The sequence below is a fragment of the Ambystoma mexicanum genome, chromosome 8, assembly GCF_040938575.1.
Source record: "Ambystoma mexicanum isolate Mex_15411 chromosome 8, UKY_AmexF1_1, whole genome shotgun sequence".
Lineage (NCBI taxonomy): Eukaryota > Metazoa > Chordata > Amphibia > Caudata > Ambystomatidae > Ambystoma > Ambystoma mexicanum.
The window spans coordinates 1146883500-1146906707 of record NC_090929.1 but is presented as its reverse complement, the minus strand read 5'-3'; the positions used below and the strand labels follow the sequence as shown (position 1 = coordinate 1146906707).

The window sequence follows — 23208 nt, the reverse complement described above, 5'->3', positions numbered from 1 at the left end:
GCACTTTTTAGTGGTTCAAGTTTTAAAAAGTTACAGTATTTCTTTCAGTTTGTGGGAATCCATTTCATTGCGAAAAGTCAGTTCTACAAATACCAAACCGATTATCTATTTCCAGCCATCAGCGAAGCTTGGAGAATGGAAAAAATGTCAATGGAAAGTACATTCGCGGGCAAACGCTTCAGGCTAGCCGGTGATGGACAGTGCGACAGCCCAGGATTTTCAGCCAAGTACTGCACCTACCACTTTCAGGACATGGAAAGTAAGAAAATTGTGAGTTCGGTGGTCGTGCAGGTGTCACAAAGTACATCCTCAGTGGCCATGGAGAAAGTTGGCTTTGTAGCATCATTGCAAGAACTACAATCGCGGGGAATGGTGATCGACCTGATAGCCACGGACAGACACGTTTCAATTGCCAAGACAATGAGAGAAGAGTACAAAAATATAAATCACCAATTTGACGTATGGCATCTTGCAAAAACAATCAATAAAAAATTGTCGGCTGCAGGAAAAAAAAAAGATATGCAAGGTATTTCACAGTGGTCCAAGTCAATCAGCAACCATCTTTGGTGGAGCTCAAAAACATGTGAAGGGTCGTTGGAAATTCTACTGGAAAAATGGCGGTCAGTAATGTTGCACTGTAGCAACGTACATCGATGGTCGACAAATGAGCATTTCCACAAATGTGAACATGGCCATTTGTCCACAGAGGAGGCACGGAAGAAGAAGTGGTTGATTCCTTCATCACCCACTCACAAGGCCATTGAAAAGATTGTATTTGATAAAACTATAACAAGAGATTTGAGGGGACTCACGGAATTCTGCCACACAGGAGATTTGGAGGTGTTCCACAATATGTGCCTAAAGTACAGGCCCAAAAGATTGCATTTTGGCATGGAAGGCATGAAAAATCGGACTCTTCTAGCGGTCTTGGCACATAACCATAATGTTGGCCGTCAACAAAGTAGGACGACCGGAACTTTAGGGACGCTTCGCTACAATAAGGCCTTCACTAAAAGAAGTAAACAATGGGTGATCAAACCAGTGTTTGAGGATATGCAATATGAGTTTATTGAGAGACTTATCGTAGATGTCCTCGATAGGCACATACATGGAGTGGTGAACGAACCTATGCAGGGGACAACTGCATTGCCACCCAACATTGCCTCTGTTCCATGTCCACCTAAAGCAGAGCTCATTGAGAAATACACATCACGGTTTAAATGATTGTAATTTGATTGTCTGTTCTCTCGAGTCTCCTCATGTTGCAGGCCCATTGCAATTAAACCAAACAGTAATATAAATCATTTTTACAAAAATTATAGAATGTTTCCGTATTGCAAAAACATGGCCGACCCATAGGGACAATAAAAAAAAAGGCACGCAGACAAGATGTCCCTAAAACTAACTGCAGCTAACTAGAAATGTGTGCTCGCTCAAAGTGAAGGTCAGCTGCTTTGATGTTTTGCTCGGGTGGCGGAACGGCCCACGACCCAATATAAGGTTCTATTGTGATTTGACCTTGACAGGCCGGGACCATCCTGAAAGACTAAGAAAAGATAATGAATAAAATTTCAGAAACGAAACGATGAGCCACGTTCATTAGAAGAAGTAACGTCGGCAAAGAAGGAGTGGTGTTTCGGGTCTGCCCTACACAGAGACACAATGGAAAATGCAAATATAATGTAAGTAACTTTTGATGAGTTTATACCGCAATTTCATTACTATACAGTGGCTTTAAAGACGGGTTCAGTTGTACTTGTTCGTTCTATGTGGCATATTGTTTTCTACCGCGCACTATCTTGAGGAGAAACATCTGCTTTTACTGAAGCACCTCAAAACCTTCCTCTTTGCTTCTGCTTTCTCTCTCCCTCTCCCCTGCTACAACTGGTCCACTGTCTGCGACCTCAGTCCTGGGCCCTTCCACTCTCCACCTGCACTGCCTCCCTGTCAACCCCTGCACTGGGGGACTGTCTCAGTATCCTACAGCCCCCCCTTCCCAGCACTTGTTCTGCACTTACCTTGCACTTGCCACCAGCTGGCCCTATTTATTTATTATTTTATGCTACTTACCTTGTACTCCACTCCCCCCCCCCTCCATGCCTCGCCACGCCTTTAAACACTTGTGTACACCCAGTAGCGCTGTCCTCGCTATGAAATGAATAATTTTAATAAGGATCTGATGGTGAGACTAATTTCATTTTTTATGTTTTTAGGTACATCATTCACTACTGCCTGTGTCACGAGTACCAGACACCGGCGGACGGCTTCTACAGCCGCCAGTTGCTTCTCCGCGTGAACAACGTTACCACCCTGACCATTTTATGGGACGATCGCCAAGTACAAGTATGCCCTTATGCGGTACTAACGGTTAGATGCAACATACCTACCGTTGTGGTGGCCTAGTGCCTCGTTGTTGGAACAGCCATGCGATTATCAGTGCGACCGAAGAGCTTATTTTTATCGTAAACCAACACCCTGTGTACTGCACACGAACATCGCTTCCCTCAAGACGAACTAATTTGGATCGAGAGCAAAGAAAAATGCAAATCGCTGAATATTCTCTAAACATTTGATGTCCAATAAACGTACTTTGCCAAATGTACAATCTTGCCGTTTGCTTTTAAACCACGGTTTCACATTCCGAATTGTGGCGCTGTATTGTGAGATGCTCTAAGACCCTGTGTACAGCAAAGGACCATCGCGTTCCTCAATACGAACTTTTTGGAACGTGAGCAAATAAAAATGCAAATCGCTGAATATTCTCTAAACATTTGATGTCCAATAAACGTACTTTGCCAAATGTACAATCTTGCGGTTTGATTTCAAAGTACAGTTTCATATTCCGAATTGTGGCGCGCTGTATTGTGAGCTGATCTGTGTTGATTTCCGGGGTCTGTGTGGAGTCGCGTAGAAGACGCCTGGGCGCGTTTGCCTACGCAGCTCAGTCACGTCACGGATAGAGGCGGGGAATATGAATGTTTTGATAAAGTCTGTTTCAGGGGCGGGGGATTTGATTTAGTGCCGCAAAGGCAGGTGAGCCAGGTCGATGCGGCGGAATGATAGGATTATCACAAAATGGAGGCTGATTTCGAGTGCGATAAGGGGCGAAAAGTCGGGTAAGGTCCATAGGAAAGTTTCCTACGATCTACCGATTTATGCTTACAAACACATGGCCGACCCGTAGGGACAATAAAAAAAAAGTCCCGGAACTCTCCTTTAAGTTAATAACAGGATGGAAGCTGGCAAGTGCAGAAGGGTAGGTATAGTTGGCACACCAATCCCATTGGGCCATCTTGACACTTGATTTCCTGGTCAGAACTGGCAAATTATCTTCCCAATGAGGACTCCATCCTATAGTGTCAAACCTTGTTCGGTTCAAGACTTTCAAGGAATCAGGAGTCTTGCCAGATGGTAGTTGTCCCAACAAGGTAAGGAAGGGACAGCTTGGTGATTTACGAGCCTTTGGAAATAGTATGTTTATTCTTTTCAGTGCCGTTGATGCCAAGGACATGATGCCCAGTTCTAAGTTAAACTAACATGGTGTGCCCACTTATAATGAAGGAGATAATTTGGTGGGAGGGTTAAGCTAATGTTTCTTGAAGAGATCGTTTTTGGTGGAAAAAGAAAAGCATATAAAGAAAGCTTTAAAAGCTCCCCTCTCTCCAAGATAATGCACTCGTCTACAGCAGAAAGGCAAGGGAAATGACAGATTACATTTTCAAAATGCTCATTCAGGTATCACATTTACCTGTGAGGGCAACCAGGTGTGGAAGGCAGATTCTGTTAGCTAAAGCAATTAGTTCAAGGGGGTCCAATCCTGCGTTTGCTGATAACTGTCTGGTATACAAATAATCCAGAATCGCCTGCATAGAGGACTTGCTGGTGGTAGGGAGGACAACCTAGAACATTGAAACACAAGCATAAATTAGAAAGATGTACAAGTGAAATAGCAAGAACATGAATGTAATCTGCAAGTACGGTCATGGATATCGTCACTTGAGTCGTACCCAAGTAGAATTTGGCACTATGCTGAACACAGCTTCGACCAGAAAAGGTTAACATTACACATGAGCTACATTAAAGACATTAAATTATACAAAGCTACAAAGACAATTACTAAAGTACCTTGTTAGTATAAAAAAAGGAGTCAAAATAAAAGACCGTAGAAAAACCACAAAGTTAAAACAATTGCAAACCATTTTCACCCACAGCTGCATTTATCCAATTTCCAATGAATCGCAGGATTTTTTTTGGGGATAAATTCCCCAAAAAACATTAAAACGCTCAAACACCTCCCCTCAAAGTTTTTTTTGCCACAGACAGAAGAGGAAAAATATCATTGTTGCCGTTTACCATTACCAGGATATTATTAATGTCAAATGGTTTAAATAAACCTTTCACAATAAAACAAAAATTTCATTTCTAATGAAAATGTTTCATGTAAGAATTCGTCCTTAATATCTAAGGATACATGTCATCATTATTTTTGACTAAAAACAATCAATCCAATCCAAAAAAACGAGTGATGAAAGATTTATACAATATATTATCAACATTCTTAAAGTCATTAATGCCATTCAAGTTTAACCAGGTTACTCCCCGTAGTGACCACCTTACTCCTAAGTCCATAGTCCCCTTTTCTCCATACTTATGGGACATCTCTCCGTCCTGTGGGACGCAACCAGAGCACTTTGTAAAAAGCATCCAAAAAAGGTTTTAAAAATGTGTCCTTCCTCTCTTTCTTGCGCGGGGCCCGGCACGCGGCCGTAAACCCGCCCACCTTGGCTCTGCCCATCAGTCCATTTCTATCGCCAGGTCAAAGACCTATTAGCAATAACAGAGGAACCTTATTAGAGGGGACGGCGAGCGGGCGTATGGAGGAAAGGGGACTATGGACTAGGAGTAAGGTGGTCACTACGGTCACTAGTCCTATGTCCCGTCCCCTTTCCTCCATACTTATGGGAGATTCCCAAGCACTCCTAACAGGAACTACGGGTGGATGGAAATACCCCTTACTAAAAAAGGTTCTTCAGCACAGCCTTAGACGCCTGCTTACCCGAGGGTTACCAAAAGTCACAAATAGTTGAGAAGAACTCCTAAGCTCGGATGTTCTGTCCAGATAGAATTTAAGAGCCTTTCTGACACTGAGACAATGCAGAACCCTTTCTGCCTCTGAGGTAGGGTTTGGAAAAAAGACCGGAAGGGAGATCGACTGGGTCAGATGGCATTCAGCTACCACCTTCGGCAGGAAAGCAGGATTCGTCTGTAGGACTACCTTATCCTTGTAAAAAACCAAGAAGGGATGCTCCACCGACAAGGCCTGGAGCTCACTCACCCGCCTTGCTGATGTGGCGACCAAAAAGGACACTTTCCAGGATAGGTACTTGAGGTCCACCGTGGCCATGGGTTCAAAAGGCTTATGGCACAACGCTGTGAGGACTACATTTAGATCCCACAGCGGGTGCGGAGTACGAACTGGAGGGTAGAGGCATGTCAAGCCTGCAAAATGCCTCTTAACCATGGATTACAAAGAGAGTAAGGACATTGGTCCATAGAAAGGTAAGCAGAGACTGCTGAAAGGTAAGTTCTGCATGATAGAACGTGAACACCCGACTCTGCTAGGAAGGATATGAAGGACAGCACCGTGCCAACCGTAGCCTCCCTTGGGTCCAACCGCTTTCCCAAACATCAATGACAGAACCTGAGCCATTTACTTCTGTATTGGGATCTAGTCGAGGGTTTCCTGGCTGCCTGGATAATACGCATGTTATCCGCAGACAAGTTAAGATATTCTAAAGACTTGAACTCAGGCACCATGCCGCCAAGCTGAGCGATTGTGGGGCGGGGTGCCACAGCTGCTGTTCCCCTTGATGAAGAAGATCGGGGGTCACTGGTAACCTGATCGGCGGACACCGACAGGTGTTGAAGTTCTGAGAACCAAAACCTGTCCGGCCACCACAGGGCTATGAGTAGAAGGGAACAGTTCGCCGAGTTCTTCAGCTTCCAAATTGCCCGATGGACTAGAGGCAGAGGCGGGAAGGCGTAAGCTCTCATGTTGTGCCATGGAATCACGAGAGCATCCCCCAGAGAGGAGGCTCCCAGCCCCCCTCTGGAGGCATACTGAGGAAGCTTCTGTCATGATCTCTGCTTCCAAAAGATCAGGACTTGCCCGACTCCCTTGGAAGCAGACCCATAACCCCGGTTCCTATTGCCAGCCAGTCCCAATTGGGACCTTTTGGACCCTGTCCTGGCGCCAGTGGCACCAGGCTCATAAAGATGCCCAGTCCCAGCGCTGGAAGCGCCGAGCTCATAATGCTTGGGTGGATTTACCTGCAGCAGACCATGCTGCTTACTTACCTGCCAGTTGAACCCCTGATCCTCTTTTGTTTGGGACTACTTTTCCTGTTGGGCGGGGCAGGAGCCACTCCCTAGGTTCAGAACACTGGAACTCTTCTGGAAAGCAGGAACTCTTTTCTTAGGCGTGGCTGTGGAAGGAGACACCTAAGCACTACAGGAGGCTATTTAAACCACACCCGATGGATGAATCTTGCTTTGCGTTATTCTGCATTCTCTGCAGCAGAACGCTCATCGTGTCTTCTGCTTCTGATCCTGGGCCTAAGGGAACAAAGGCTTACCTTCCTGGAATCCAGTCTTCAGCAGCACCTGTAAAGACAAAGAAAGAACAGGTTAGCACTACGGTCTTCAGTGGCAGCGCATCTCTTACCTGGTCCATCGGCTGTCACCAACGCCTCGCGCTGCATTCCGGCATCTGAAAGACAAAAGCTTACCAGCTCTTCGTATGCTCCGGAGGTCTTCGCACTGCATTCCGGCATCTGAAAGACAAAAGCTTACCAGCTCTTCGCACGCTCCGGAGGCCTTCGGCGCTGCATCCCGCATCTGAAAGACAAAAGAAGGTGCGTTTAAAGACATTGGGCAACTTTATTACTCACGTGCCATTACTCCTTCCCACGCCGAATCCAGTGGGTATTCCAGCACCCTTCAGCTTCTCTAAAGCTCCGAACTTGTACCTACAAGATAAAAGGGACAGTTAGTGCGCATCGTGAAGCAGGCTACAAGCGCTTACTTACGTGCTTCCAGGCGCTTCTATTCCTCACGCGGGTTCGATCCTCAACTCTCATCAGCCCGCCATCCGCCATCGCCGGAACCCTGCAAAACAAGAGATATCATTACAAAAGACTTTTAAGACATTTGAAGTGCCCAGAACTTACCGTTCGTGCAGTTAACGACGGACAGCAGTCCTCTGAGGTCAAGAGGCCTGCACCCTTATCCAGTGAAGAAACTGGTTACGGCACCCTGCCCCGAGGCAGATGGAGAGCTCGGCGTTCACTTACCTAAGGTGAGGGTGTTAACCTTTGGGGTTCTACAGGAGAAGAGAAAGGGAAGAGGAGAGAGGCACCCAATAACCCCAGTTCATTAATCCCATATTTTCTATCTGCAGACATCTTACTCTTCGAGTCAGACATACAGTGCACAGAGGTCCAGCCCAAAGAGCCAACCGTGTGTTACACATCACCTTTGAAGATACGGCATTCACCCAGTCAAGACCGGCGCCTCTGCGGGAATCAGGTGAGCGTTACAGCTTCTTGTTTGCCGCCGTAGTGAAGAGGTCCACCTACGGTGTGCCCCAACGCAAGAAAATCCATGAGAGGACCTCCGCCTTCAACTCCCACTCGTAGCTGACCACTGCTCGCCGGCTGATGCCATCCGCTGTGACATTCAGCTGGCCCGGGATGTGCACTGCAAGCAGCCAAACACCATGAAGCACGGCCCACTCCCAAATCTGGATGGACAGGTCCACGAGGGGGAGAGACTTGGTTCCCCCTTGTTTGTTGATGTAATACATCCACCTTGTTGGCAATGATCGGTCTGAATGCCCTGAGCGCTAGGAAGATCGCCAGAAGCTCTAGATGATTTATGTGGAGGAGCTTGTCCTGAGGCGACCACAGATCCGAGACCTGAAGAAGATCTAGCGTCGCACCCCACCCCAGGAGGGACGAGTCTGTCGTGATCGTCACCGTAGGGGCAGGGTCCTGAAACCCCGCACCCACCGACAGGTTGATGAGAGATGACCACCATTCCAGGTCCACTCTCATGGAAGCCGGAATCATCATCAGCTTGGAATACGGGTCCACAGCCTGACGGCAAGAACACTGAAGAGCCATTTGGGTCTGCCTCATCTTGAGACGAGCAAGAGGAAGAGCCAACGTGCATGAGGCCATGAGGCCCAGAAGCCTCTGGAACCACCAGGCCGACATGCTCTCCGACTGCGCAAACATCTGACACGTGGCTAACAGATCCGCCATCCTGTCCCCGCTCAGGTACACTCTGCAGTCGATCGTGTACCAGCGAAAACCCAGGAAAATCAGGTCCTGCAAGACCATCATGGAAGATTTCCACCAGTTCATCAACAGCCCAAGATGGAACAGGAGCTGAAGGAGAGACTGGGGATTGCCCGCTGCTATCAGCGGACAAAGGCTGCGTAAGAGCCAGTCGTCCAAATATGGATACACATGGATACCCTGGAGATGAAGATAGGCCGCAATCACCGACATCATCTTCATGAAGACACGCAGTGCTGAGCTGAGGCCAAAAGGAAGCACTCGAAACTGGAAGTGCTGCTCTCCCAAAGAGCAACAGAGATATCTCCTGTGTGGATTCCAAATCAGGATATGCATATACGCATCCTGAAGATCCACCACACTGAGCCAATCGCCCATCTGCAAGGAGGACCGTATCTGGCTGGGCATGATCATCTTGAATGTCTCTTGGAGTAGGAAAAGATTGAACTGGGAAAGGTCTAGGATGGTGCGCAGGCCAGCCTGGTTGGGTTTGGGCACCGTAAACAGCCGGGAGTAGAAACCCTCCGCTCGCTCCCCGAGGGGAATGGGTTCCACAGCTCTGAGGTCCAGAAGTTTCCGAAACTCGGCTTTGAGGGAGGGCGAGCCCGACAGCTGAAAAGTAGGGTTGAGGAGGGGTAAGCGGAAGCCCGCCCGAGCGACTGACAAGACCCATCTGTCTTCGGTGATGGTCTGCCACACGTCCCAATGAGACACAATGCGTCCTCCCACCGGGGTCTCATGCGAGCACGGAGAACCCTCATTTAGTAGGTTTTTCAGTGGTGTTACCAACTGAACCTGGAGGAGGAGGGTGAGGAGCGGGAGAAAAAACGAGTCCGTTGTTGCCTACGGCAGTTATTCCCCAAAGGGGTATCACTCTGCGAGATTTACGGTCGAGGAAGCCCCTAAAGCCAGAGGAGGGTCGGCTTTGGGACACCGGTCTCTGGGTTTTGAAAGGGGTCTTAACAAGGACCGACAAGGACTTCGCTGTCTGAGTGCTATCCTTCGACTTGGTGAGCTCTACATCTGTTGTAGAATGAAAGCGCTCCTTACCATTGAACGGAAGGTCCAACACCTTGTCCTGCACTTCTTTTGAAAATGTAGTGGCATGCAGCCACGCCTGCCGTGAGATATCAACCCCTAGCATAATGCCCCGAGCTGAGGTGTCTGCGTGATGAGCCGCAGCCTCCAGGAGATCCTGGGCCAAGACCCTGGTGTCGGATAATCCCCCCCCTTAAAGTCTTCCAGCTTCTTGACTGGGATGAACTCCTCAAACTCCGACAGACCTTTCCACATCTGCATTTTAGCCCCCGCTAACGCCAGTTCGGCAATGGCCTGCCTGAGCTGCAACGCCGAGTTGGCAAAGATTGTCCTCCCAAAGGAGTCAAGGAGCTTGTCCTCCTTTCCCAGAACCTGAGTAGCCGTCGTGGAAGAGGATGCTGCAGGCCTGGATTGTAAAGTGGCCGCAGCCACCACTGTGGAGGAAGGGGGCGGACAAGACGACAGGGCCACCTCTTCCAAAGAATGCAGCCTGTATCTTGCGTCAATTTTCTTATTCACTAAAAGTCCAGAGTGTGGCTTTTCCCAGACCCTACGGACCTCAGCCAGAACGTCCTTCTGCAAGAACAGGCCAGTACGCTACAAAAGAGACAGGATGAACGCCCCAGAAAGCATGCCCTCATGTGGAGCAGGTGCCTCGGGGACCGGAACATCTAAGAAGCACATCATGTCCAGTACCCGGTCATGAAAAGCTCTAATAGAGCGGGGCAGGTCCTCGTTTTCCTGATCGCCTTGCACGCCATCCAACAGATCAGGATCCTGCTGAACCGTGTCTTGCACGGGAGACAATGTCCACAGGAGACAATGGAGGCAAAGGCGGAAGAGTCGGGGAAGACACTGAAGGCAAGGGAGGCGCCGGCGGCACCGCCGGAGGAACGGTGGCGCCGGAGGCTTGGGCGGACATATCTCCCTAAAAAGCGCTTTGAAATACTCCCTCATGGGGTCGGTACGCATAAGCGTCTGAATTTTGCCAAAAAAGGTGTCCTCTGGGGACTGTTTTGGAACCGGAGGAGGCCTCTCATGAGGAGGATAATTCCAGGGACGGAACGGGGAAGGTTGCCACACCGGGCCATCCCCCGATGTAGCCACAAAAATCAAAGGTGCCGACCCCACAGGTAACGAAACATTGTGCGGAAGGGGCATCCGGGCGTTCCAATCGTAAACTGGCCGATAGGGATGCGCACAAGGAACTCTATGTTCACCCAAGGAACCAAGCCCTACACCTGAGGCCGATGGCATAGTTGTAGGGGTAGCACCCAAAATGGCCGCTGTGGTCGAGGCAGGAACGGGCGCTATTTTGTCATCGCCTGAGGGGAACTGCGGCACGTGAGGAAGTGAGGCAGGGGTCGCCGTTGATGGATCAGGGGTCTTAACTTTAGCCTTAACATAAGGAACCTCGGCAGAGCCGGTACTATGAGGCCTGGAATGTTTCTGCGACATACCAACCGCCAAATCAGGCTTCCCAGGAAGGACCTCAGCACTGCCAGTGAAAGAAGAACTTTCCTTCTTTGCCCCCTCAACAGATCTGGTGTCGCCGCAAGAGCGGGAACGGTGAGAAACAGCCTTCACCGGTAAGGACTTATCCGGCCTCTCAGAAATGTTGGTAACTTCAGCCTCTGAAAGAGGGACCTCGGACCCAAGTCCGGTGACAGCCTTATCCGCGCGAGCCTCGAACATCCGTTCGGTGACAGCAAGCCCCGCGAAGGCCTCGGGGCGCACCCCAGGCTTATTTTTGAGGGAAGCCGACAAAGAGGCCTCAGAGCGAGCTCCGGTATCTCATGATTCAGTAGAACTGGGTCTTCAAACAGCCCCCACAGGAGGGGCCTCGGAGCGTGCTCCGGTATCCACAGGCCCCTTACGGAGACCCTCGGAGAAAACTCCGGTACAATTATTAGGCCCAACGGGCACCTCAGGGCGGACCACGGTGACAGAGCGATCCACGCTCCTCCCGGCCCGAGAGGAACCTGGGAAGGTATGCCCCGGCCGGGGTGCTCTGAAAAGTAAAGAATTTACCGGGCTTTTTTTTCTTTTCGTCGATGAATGCCTGAAAATGTGAAGGAGGAGTTCGTCAGAACACCTTCCACCGCTCCAACCGATGCTGAAGTGCGTGGACCGAAAGGGAGTCGCAGTAAAAACAGGAGTCTCAACGATGATCCGGACCCAAGTACTCTAAACAAAGGATGGGGATCCGCCCTCGCGAAGCGTCGGTGACACGAAGAACAATCTGGAAAGTCTAGTTTGAACGACAGACTAGTACACGATCGCAAGCGAGACCCAGAGAGAAAAAAGGGAAGGAAATCTTCCGAGGATGCGTCCAGTCCCGAACGAGCGCAGTAAAGGACTGATGGGCGATGCGCGGGGCAGAGCCAAGGTGGGCGGGGTTACGGCCGCGTGCTGGGCCCCGTGCAAGAAAGAGAGGAAGGACACATTTTTGAAAAACATTTTTGGATGCTTTTTACAAAGTGCTCCGGTCCCGTCCCACAGGACGGAGAGATGTCCCATAAGTATGGAGGAAAGGGGATGGGATGTAGGAGTAAAAGTGTAAATTACAATTCTGCTAAAACATCATTCATTCTTTACTACCATCCAGTAATTTAAATATCTCCACCAAAAATCTTAATGTTAAAATCAATTAAAACTGTGCCAGATCTCAAGCAATGCCGACACATTTACCAAGTCACTGTTATTGTAGAATGTGTAAATTGCCTACAATTCTTGATCCCTGGGTGTGTATAAATCCTGACCAAGTACCAAGTGTGTGAATGTTTCTCATACATTAAGGCAACACAGCCTACAAAACATCAGGAAGATGCATTTCTCTACGGCCAAGAATCAAAAAGAGTTGGAGGTAAGTTGAAACTAAGCGGGTCAGTACAACTCTGCTGGTCTGTAAATAACGTGCCGGTAATTCAGTTTACCTGCACTTTCCAGACCGGCAGAGTACAAGTTTGACGGTGGGGTAGCTTGACTTACCTTTAGCCAAGAGCTGGAGGTAATTCAGGCACCCCATTGGCAAAAAACAGCCGGTATTACCAGCAATCCCTCCCCCCCAAGGAATGGGGCTTACCTACCATTGCTGGCACCTGTAATATTCTGGTAATTCTGGCATATCAGGCAACCAGTAACGGGTCGCTACCCTACACTCAGTGCATGTTTTAGGGTAGGGAATCTTCACTATACAGTCAAGGTTCCAGAGTTTATGTTAGATAGCAGTTGGATTCGCCAAGAAATTCAAATTTGGGACATTCAATTGTTTAAGGATGGTCGACCAATAATCAGAAAAACCCTTGATGGATTTGTAATTTTTCTTAGTTGTCAGAGCAAATGGATCTTCATAAAAGGTACTGGCTGGAAGGGATACAATCTTATAATACATCAACAGTGATACCCAGGACACCAACTTGAAGGGGAAGCAAACCCAGTTCATGGCGTACTATATAGACAGGAACGCAAGCCGGCAAAAACAGTACAACACACTAAATAAGTCCCATAAACTTAAAAACTGATGCCAGTCAGATTTTGTATTAAATTTCAATCCATAAACAAGATTGGGGACCACTCAATGTACAGTGCGAAATTATTGGAAAAATAGAAAACCCACAATATTTTGACCTAATTTTCTTCATCTGGGAAATGAATGGAAAGGTTTTCATTCACAGATGCAAAAAGAAGACCGCCTTATTGGGCCTATTTGTCATCAAGATAAGCCCAAATACATAAATTCATTCACTAGGCTAGTGCATTCTGATTAATATACCAGCTCAGTGGCTGTTTAATCTTGTCTTGAATGGGGGAAAACTGAGATATTGTATTATTAGGCTAAGTTATCAGATCATGATCATTTGCATAGTCTTGCAGTTTGTTCAAGCTGTGGTGTAGACCAATAGGTGTCTGGGCAACAAGAACAACATCAGCATATGCAAGCCACTAAAGCTTCAAGTCACCCATCTGCATAGGAACAACCTTCTTGGTCTTCAAAGTCTACCCCAAAGTACAGACTGAATAAGCAGGGTGTAACTATATACCCTTTGCCTAAAAACACCCCTGATGGTTTCCATGGGGCTTTACTTTTCATTTCTAGATCACCACTAATATTCTGGAAATGGGAAGAAATGTAAACTTGATATAATATGTGCTTCAACTGTACTATATATAACATGTGTATTCTCAGGTCCTTAGACAGCCTTCAGCAGGAAAATCCTGAGAACTTCCGCCACATTGCAGCATAACTAGAAAGATTTCATTAGTCATTTTGTTTCAAGTATGTTTTCAGAAATGCCTATTATGCCAGTTAAAAGCACTCCTGCCCCTCCCACTAATGTTCCATGGGCATCTCACTGCATCCATTTTGGAATTAGACACCTATTATATTTTTGTATTATCCACCTTATCATTACTTTTATGCTTACACTGGAAGGACACCTTCCCACTGCATTACTTTCCACTGCTCAATGATCCTTTTCTTCGCACAGTGTTAGGCGACTATGCTCAAGAGCAAGAGGCCTAGCATTTTCTCTGCCCCTTTCCCCTTGAAGCGAAACTGGCTTCATTTGTGCAGAAAACATCCCTCCCCATTCGGCTTCCTCCCCACCATGTTTTATGATGGCTGCATTCCTGGGCTGTTAATGCGCACTCTATCGACAGGAGACAGGTACCCAGGATCTTACATGCTAATCACCCCCACCTCCCAGCCCCACCCCCACACTTATGGCAGGAGACATCTGTACCATTCCACTTGCAGTTTAGATTTTGCCCTTGCCCTTCGCTGCAGCTCAATAACAGAGGTAAGGAATTTCAGTTTACTGACCCTAATAATGTCCGTTTATCTTTAATGGGTCTATGCAGTGCGTCAATCTATGCGAATGGCTGGACTGTGGAGATGGCCGGAGCCTCTACGTTGGTCCTCAGAGACCTCATCCGGATAAAGTACCAATTCTGCCCGAGATTTTTGTATGCATGAGTTTGGCATTGCACAACTGTTTTTTATATATACTAGCTGTTCCGGGTGTAACATATGCCGTTCTAGCATATCTTAAAGGTCAATATAGGTCAGTAATTCATAGGGTCCCTGTGACTTATTAATTGTCATTGAAAAGGCTAAACGTATCAGATGGAATGAGAGGAATGCGCGGTATAAGAACAGTATCTAAGTTCCATCGATCACACCGGCCTCTATGATGCGTCTTTGCAGACGCATAATTTTCAACCTTGCTCCATTGCAGATTCCTCTTGCTGGAAAAAGATTAATCATGTGACTCTAATAAACTGAAATTTGGTCCATGAAAATTCTCTCTTGCTAATGGAGGTCTGATTCTCTAGCATTGTTATGGACTTCTACGAGTGCAATCCTCAAGTGTGTTAGTTTGTGCATATATTTCAAGAATAACTGTGCAAATGCAGCAACACTGGGGGAATGCACTCCAAAGAGTCACGTGCGATTCTTCTCTGAATCGTAAATCCTTTGATTTGGAAACAAAAAACCTTCCAAGGCAGTCTTGTGGAAATAATTGCCATGGGCTGGGGGCTACATTGGCTGTTTGTGCAATCATATGAGTTTTTAGGCGAAGCCCCAAGGTAAGGAGTGTATGGTAGTCCAGTACTTGTAGACTTGCAATAGATAGGAAGGAGTTTAGGAGAGAATGGGCAGGCATAGTAGGCTGAAATGGGTTCAAACCTGGGTGACTGAGCGGGCTAGATGATGCTTGTGGATGCTGCAGTGGGCGCTGGTTCAGTCTGCCTGTGGCATGGTACGAGGAAAGTGGAGGGTTTAGGGATAGGTAGGGGAGTGAGTCCGCTGTGGTAAGCGCTGCACCTTTCCGGGTGGAGAAAAAGCATGGTTGTAGATGGGATAAGGGTCCTGTGATCAGACATACCTTACAAAGAGGGTGGTTGGTAGGAGATGGCTCAAGTGACCATACATGGGATTGGAGCTTACAGGCTTTGCCTACTGAGACCAGCAGAGACAACATACATCCACTTTGACTTCAAGCCTTAACTGAAGGCCGGCTGCGCTTCCTAGCTGGGGATGTGCAAGCTCTATTGATCCACTGAGTTATGCATTGTGGTTATGCAAATTAGCCAAAACCTAAATACTTTTTGGCTAATTTGCAAACCAACAATGTAATTGCAAGTAGTTATAATGTAGGTGAAATTCCAGGGTTGACTATTGGGCGCTTTTTTGTCTCCTGGCATCTCAAGATCTTCTTTGAAAAAGTAAAGCCTATAAAATGAAAAATTGCCTCCCACTTTTGCTCCACCAATCTTCGGATACCTTCTTCACATCCTACTTATACCATTTCAGCCTTCAACCATGTGACTTCAGCAGACGTCATCAGCACCTTGAAGAAGATTAGGGCCTCATCAGCACAATTTGAATATCTGGCTCTCAAACTGGCCATGTTAGTTAACAGTTCCTTCATTGCAGGTGTGTCGGAGTGAGGGGTCGTTTGGGCCCCCCCGCCATACATTCAGTATAGTTTGGACCACTTGCTCTTCCAATGGTGGCGGACGCCTCCATTGCCCTTATGTTAACATCAGCCTTATGCTGGCATTGGCATGGATGGGGCTGTTGCGAGAGACAATTGGCATCCATTTTGTACACCCTTGACTCCATCTTTTCGAACTAGGCCTCACTGCGATATGAAAAGGCTACTCTCCCCTGTGCAGTGCCGCGCGCACCGTGCACACCGTGCACATGGCCCCACCCTTTCCGCCTGTGTCTGAAAGCTTCGCAACTCCATTCTCACGCTCAAGCTGGAGGCAATTGCAACAAAAACAAATGCAACATCTCACTCTTCCTCGGAGATCACTGTCCCGTGTGTGAACCGGCCTGAACCAGGCCTTGCAGCTCATCCGTCTCCACAAACCTGCCCATGCCCTCTTACCCTCGCTGTTGGAAAATTACTGCCAGTATAACCTCGTGTCCCTGTAAGGTATTCTCTTGATGTACCAGATACGTGACCCTGCCGTGAAGACCACCCCAGCGTGCCCAGAGCTAAAATCAGACCTCTGTCACCGTATATTAAATCCTGCAACTAACAAACATCAACATGCCCCCAGTAGCTTTGATGAGTCCAGACCGTCCCACGATCAATGTTATCATACTGGTCAAGACCCTTAACCTGGTACCCCGTATAAATCCCAACAAGTGATGGTATGATTACATATATGCAATTTATAGGTCCATGATGATTTGCTCAAAGGAGCTGTAATGACTATTGTTTAGTGCATGTCTTATGGTAGTATCTCATGTTAGCTTAATTAGCGGCCACCCTGCCTCACAGTGACTTAACCCCACCTGGACACAGACAGATGGAGCTCATGACGCTCACCCTCCCACCAACCCAGTAGCCAACCACGGAGGAGCTGCACCTATATGTGCCTATACAACGCAAGCTTGTGTCCAATCATAATGAACTTTGCAACATTCATGTCTGACATTATTTATGACGCTTTCTGCCCTTATAATCAATTGTACGTGTATTGTTTGCCAGAGCGCTCTCGGGCAGCAGAGTTCTCTGAATGCCAATTCTTTATAAAGAAAGACTAAATCTTGCAGCCTCTTCTTTTAGCCTCATTCCCCGTTGGGGTGTGTCTCATTTATGTGTATTGCACGTGCTAAGACGGGATGGGCCTTTACATTTGGTGACCCCGCCACGTGATTGGGACAGGTGCCCGAAGCTCCGTGCCGTGAGGCGAGATCCGGGATGCCCCCCAGTAAAACCATCGCCTCCGCGGTTGACCAGTCCATGCGCACAACAAGAGGGTCCAAGGGTTCCCATTTTCAGAATACCCAACTAAAAACTGCTCCCTGAGGTGGGCCACGGCTTGGTTGGGCTGCGGACCAGATTGTGGATAGACCGTGAATGGTGGCTCTCAGACCACCCGACTGAACACGCGAGTACAGGTTGCGAGACTTCAAGGGGAAAAAAAGAGGGTTTGGGAGAAGGGGAACACATAACAGAGTGGGTAAAATCAAAAAGTGCAAACCTAGGATCTTGTGTGAGTGTCACTGAGGCTTTTTCTTATCTATCCTTTATATGGCCATTAGGTTTTGTGGAGAAAATGAAAAAAATAGGTATAAGGGATCCTAGCCCGAAGGGGGTAGAAGGCGGCGCCGCGTAGCATTGTCTTGTCCAGTGCATGTAAATAAGTGAAGATAAAGAGAAAACAGTAGGAGTCTCATATATTTAGTAGACTCGGAGTAGTGATTTAGAATATTCTTTTTCTTTGTGAGCAGAACTCTTGGTGAGGTAGATTGAGGGGACTCAGAGATGGGGAGTGCATGGGAAAGCAAGGTTGAGGGATGTAAAATGAAATAATTAAAAGGGAAATAACTAAAAAGGGGAGCAAAGCGAAGGTAGTTCATGTTATATGTTTATGTGTTTGATGTTTATGTGCGACAGTCTTATATGTTGTTCTGTTAGTAAGTGCCTATGTATCTGTAAATCGAAAATAAATAAGGTTGATCATAAAAATTGGCAACAAAATGTGTGAGTAATATGACAAAATGTTGAATATTGGTAAATAATGAATATTTCTTTTGAAATAATTTGTGGATCCAGCAAGGTGGTGTAAGTAAAAAGGTTGTTGAAATGTTGTTGGCGTCAAAGGTTAAAACAAGGTTGAATAGAAGTGTCAAAGAATAGAGATTGTCGACTAATTGACTGTGTATTTATACTCGGGAAGCGAAGTGACCACAAATAAGAGAACAAAGACGCCATTATGGGGGGGGACAACACCATTAGCACACATTTGTCAGCATCTCCCTTTGTATAGTGAGAAAATACAGAAGTATCATGATCAATGGGTGGTGGAGATAAAAGGAGATAGTGCAACGCCTATATGGCCGGAGGGAGGGTCGTTTGACAAGAGGGTACTGGATCTAGTATCCACACATTTGCTTGCAAAATACAGGGGAAAGCAATTGCAGAACAGAAGGGAAGTGCTAGATTTGTGATGAATGTTTGAAGTAGTTCCTACCGGCGAGGTAATTAGGGACACGACAATTGGGAAAGAGAAGGTGCCGGAGGGAGGAGATGGGGCTACAGGAGGAGAATGTACGACAACAACAGCGAATGACCCTACTAGAATATACCCATTGATGACAAGGCCTGCAGTGGGATATAGTGAGCCCCTGTATGTGCCAGCATGCACCACACCTACAACCCTGGCAACGGCATCAGCCACCGCACCGCCCCTGTGTGAAAGAGGAGGGCTCTACGGCCCGACCAGTGCCCCTCCAGTGAATTTTTAGCACAGTTAACAGGAGATTTAGACAGGCAGCTTGCGCATGCACAATTGGAGATAACGCGGTTGCGAGCCTTGTGCGCTAGGGGCAAGATGTTGCCAGGCGGAGGGGGAAGTACCACTATTGACGGTGGACGACCTCACGCCTCTGCCAAGTGGCGCAGGGGGGATCCACACCATCCCCGTCACCACCGCTGGCGCTGATACCAAAAGGGCAAGAACAAGAGTGGCAATCTGGTGAGTTTCTGTTCCATTTGAACGGCAAACCCGTGAGAATAATACGGCCCGCAACCCCGGACAGCCAGAGAGAGGTCATGCAGGAAGGAAGGGAACAAGAGGAAGAGGTAGAGGAGGTATGGAGTGAGTTAGATGAATATGAAGAGGGAGTGGCAGCGACGGGATCTCCGCTGCCTTTCCCATTTGACCAAGAAGACGAAAGTGTTGCATCAAGATGGCAGGGGAGGTTAAGGCAGAGAGTGGGAAACATGCTGGCGAGTAAAACAAGAAAGGGAACGGTAAGTAAGAAAGGGGGAAAAACAAAGCTGCAAATGCCCCAATACACGGAGGGTGACCCCACTTCATACCCTGGACAAGAATAACTTGTTGAAACTTCCCCCTCCACTTTCGAGTGGGGCGGGGAAATGGATACAAGCATTCGAAAAGAACACAGCAGGGGTACCATTGGCCATAGGGGATGTGAAAAGTTTGCTGGTGTCCGCTGTTGGTGATCAAGCATGCGTAGTGTGGGTGAAGGCGGGGTTCCCGGGAGTGACAATGAGCTGTGACCGCCATGACGGATCCCCATTTAACAACGTTAGAGCACAAGTATGGGATGCCTTGCGGAGAACGTTTCCAGACTTACACCTAGTGATGCAGTGCACTATGGGAGAGGAGGAGGAGCCTACGCAATTCATCCTTTGTGTGCAAGACTTGGTACGGTGTGGGACCAATCTACTGCCTTGTTCTACTTTATAATAAAAAAAGGGCTCCCAAAGAGTCCAGAAGGCCTTGGATAAAATAGCTGGGATAGGTGGCCCGAGATTCAGAGCATAATTATGCACCATTGTAGGAGGATCAAAGAAAGGGAAAAAGAGATAGCACAGCGAAGGTTGGCAGACGAGGCGAAACTAGTACAAAACAAATTAGTGAAGGTCGCAGCGCTGAATGCCGCAACATCAACTGACAGGCACGGCGAAGGAGAAGAGGGAGTGGGAAACACACCAGCCAGAATGGCCGCAACATGGGCTGCAAGCGGACAGGAGCAGTGGGATGAGAGGAACAGTACGGAGGGCCCCAGTGGCAGGGGAGGCCAGCAAGAGGATGAGGTGGGTACCGAGGACAAAGGGGGATTCGGAGGAATGGGAAATAGAGGATTTGGAGGGCCTGGGATGAGGGGAGGACCACAAGGGTCATGTTGGAACTGCGGGAGGGGGGGCATTATTCAAGGGAATGCAGAATGCGACCTATGGGCTACTATCAAGGACAGCCCCCTATGGGAAATAAATAACAGTATGGTCACCCACAGTCAGGCAGTCCCTATGGGTTACCTATGGGAGGGGGTGGGCAAAACGAGTAATATTATAATGAGCCCCAAATGCAACAGCACCAGCAACAACCACAGCAGAGGGGTATGCAACAACAAATGGCAAGACAAAATACTGTAGGAAATGCAAACAATACAATTTTTGCCACATCCGCTAATGGGTCACCGGCTCCCTTTTGCGGTGCAGCAGTGGTGGGAGATAACTTCTTTTCGGTTCCGAGAACGGAGACATATGTAGATTAGGACAGCACACAAAGCACTTGTGTGTCCAGTCCTGTCCACTACCCTACGTGCAGAAGAGGAATCACTAGTGGTAGCGGAGATAGGCAACAAACAGTTCATCTTTATGGTAGACTCGGGAGCAAAAAAATCATGCCTCATGGAAAGCCGGTTCCCGCTCTCAGGAAGAAATTTGGAAACGCAAGGGTTCTCTGGGGCCATCTTAAAAGTTCCTTATACAAAAGATTTTGATAGAAAAGTGGGGGGAAAAACAGTGTGCGCATCTCTACTGTACCACGAAGACGCGCCAATAAATTTGGTGAGAAGAGACCTTCTGAGTAAGTTAAACATGACAATCTCCTTCACTGAAAGGGGGATAGTTTGTTCCACCCCAGGAGTGTGCCCTGTACGGGAGATGCTGATGATCAGCACAATGACAAACAAATTTGCGGTAAGAGGGGTGCCCATTTACATGAATATATTCATTTATGGTATCAAGGTGTTAGCACGAGTGGTGCCAGAGATAACAAGAAAGGAGTGGAAGGACCCTCAGATTTTGTCTTCCGCCCAATTGTGAATACAGATATAACTGGAACAATTTTGTCTATTGACCTAGAGGGGGTACAGGTCTCGAGCAAACGTTATCGCAGTAAGAGGACTGGACATACATGGGTGCGAGTGAATGGAGAAAAGTACTGTGCATAGACCCAAATATAATATTGCACAACCTAACTGATGAAGAATTGTTCACTGACAGTGAGAGTGACGGGGAAATAATAATGGAAATAAGTATACCTTGTGATATCATGATCCAGCACAGGGAAATACACAATCCTCTTATGGCTAGTGTTAACGTGCCATCCACCATATTTGAGAAAGACATGGAGAAGGTGCTGCCAGAAATATGGACCACAGGCCCCAATGATGAAGGGTTATTACACGAAGTTACACCAATAAAAATAAAATGAAAACCAGGAGCCAAACTACCCAGAGAAAAACGGTACCCACTCTCAAAGGAGGCAGAGGAAGGAATACAAGAAACAAGCGCTCTGTTACAGCAAGGGATAATAGTACCATTTAGTTCACCATGTAATACAGTGATTTATCCAATCAAAAAAGCGGAGGGCGGGGCTTGGAGGATGATCCAGGACCTAGGCCCACTTAATGATGTCATACAGAAAGAATTCCCATTAGTTCCCAATCCAGCATCAATATTGTGTAGCATACCTAAAGATGCCACATGTTTCACAGTAGTGGATTTGAAGAATGCTTTCTTCTCAATTCCGATTGACCCAAGCTGTCAGTACCTCACAGCGTTCACGCTAGGAGGGAACAGATAAGAACATTGCAGACTACCGCAGGGATATTGTCAAAAGCCCCAGCATTTTTAATAGGATTTTGCATGAAGATCTTGGAAATATTGATGTAGAAAGCACGATAATACAATATGTAGACGATTTACTTGTCTGCCGCAAGAGTGAAGAACAGTGTAGGATTGAATTTATTGGCCACGAAAGGGTACAAGGTTGACAAAGGAAAACTGCAATATTGCCTAGCACAGGTGCTCTACTTAGGACAGCTAATTTCAAAAGATGGGAAGAAGATATTGCCCGACAGGGCGGCAGCCATACGCCATATGATCATATGAAAAACAGTAAAGGACATGCAAAAGTTTCTCGGCATTGGTAATTACTGCCACGCCTAGATACTTGATTACGCAGCATACACACGACCACTGCTACAAGCACCGAAGCAAGCACAAAGGAATAATGTCCCAATAAAATGGACAAATGAAATGATGACAAAGTATTTCAAACTGCAAGATCTCATTGCACACGCACCAGTTCTGGCGAACCCAGATTACGACAGGGAATTCTACTTATTTTCACACTGCAATGGTACTCTAATGACTGCAGGGTTGACACAGAAAACATTACTAGATCACAAGCCATTAGCCTATTACAGCGGTACATTAGATTCTGTTATGCAAGGGCACTTTACATGCAAACAAGCTCTCGCTGCATCGACCTTCGCAATAGAAAAAGCGCCACCATTGTGATGGGATGTTCAGTGACCCTATACGCAGAACACTCACTGTTTGCTCTCCTGGAAAGATCCAAATCAACATTAACGACACAAAGGGCAACAGCCTACGAGATAATAGTATCCAATCCAAATGTCCATGTGGTCAGGTGTAAGACAGTAAACCCAGCCACATTCATTACTGAACAATGTACAGTAGGAGACATGCAGGAACATGATTGTGCTACATATGAGGGAGACGAGGATGATATTCCCAAAGCGAGTGAAAATACACTACAGGATGGAGAGATATACTTCATAGATGGATCAGCATCAATAAACAGTGAAACAGGAGAAAAACACGTGGGAGTGGTGGTTGTAAGAATGGAGGAAGTCATTGTACAAAAGCGCCTCCCCTCTCACTACTCCGCACAAGCAGCAGAGTTGACTGCACTAATTGAGGCGTTGCAAACTGCTAAAGGATGTGCGGAAACTATATACTCTGATTCGGCACACGCCACAACAGTACACTCAGGGTTGTCACGATGGCGACGGAGAGGGTTCCGGAGGGCAGATGGGTCGCCAGTGTAACATGCTGTATTACTAAATGAGTTGATAGAAGCACTGGTAGAACCGTCAGTAGTAGCAGTGGTGAAGTGCCAAGCACATACAAATAACACAGACGTGATCTCATTGGGAAACGCGGCAGCAGACGCAGCAGCGAAAGACGCTGTGTATTTCAATGTCCCACCAACAATC

At 47.4% G+C, this 23208-nt stretch overlaps 1 protein-coding gene across 4 annotated transcripts in view; it reads right to left on the bottom strand.

The window, feature by feature from the left end:
* RHOBTB1 (Rho related BTB domain containing 1) overlaps positions 1-23208 on the bottom strand; it is a 760683-nt gene that overhangs the window by 79498 nt on the left and 657977 nt on the right. For all 4 annotated transcript variants that reach the window (XM_069611207.1, XM_069611209.1, XM_069611206.1 and 1 more), the window contains one exon: positions 3749-3899. In XM_069611207.1, the coding sequence (XP_069467308.1) occupies positions 3749-3899 (151 nt within the window). The remainder of the gene's footprint in view (positions 1-3748; positions 3900-23208) is intronic.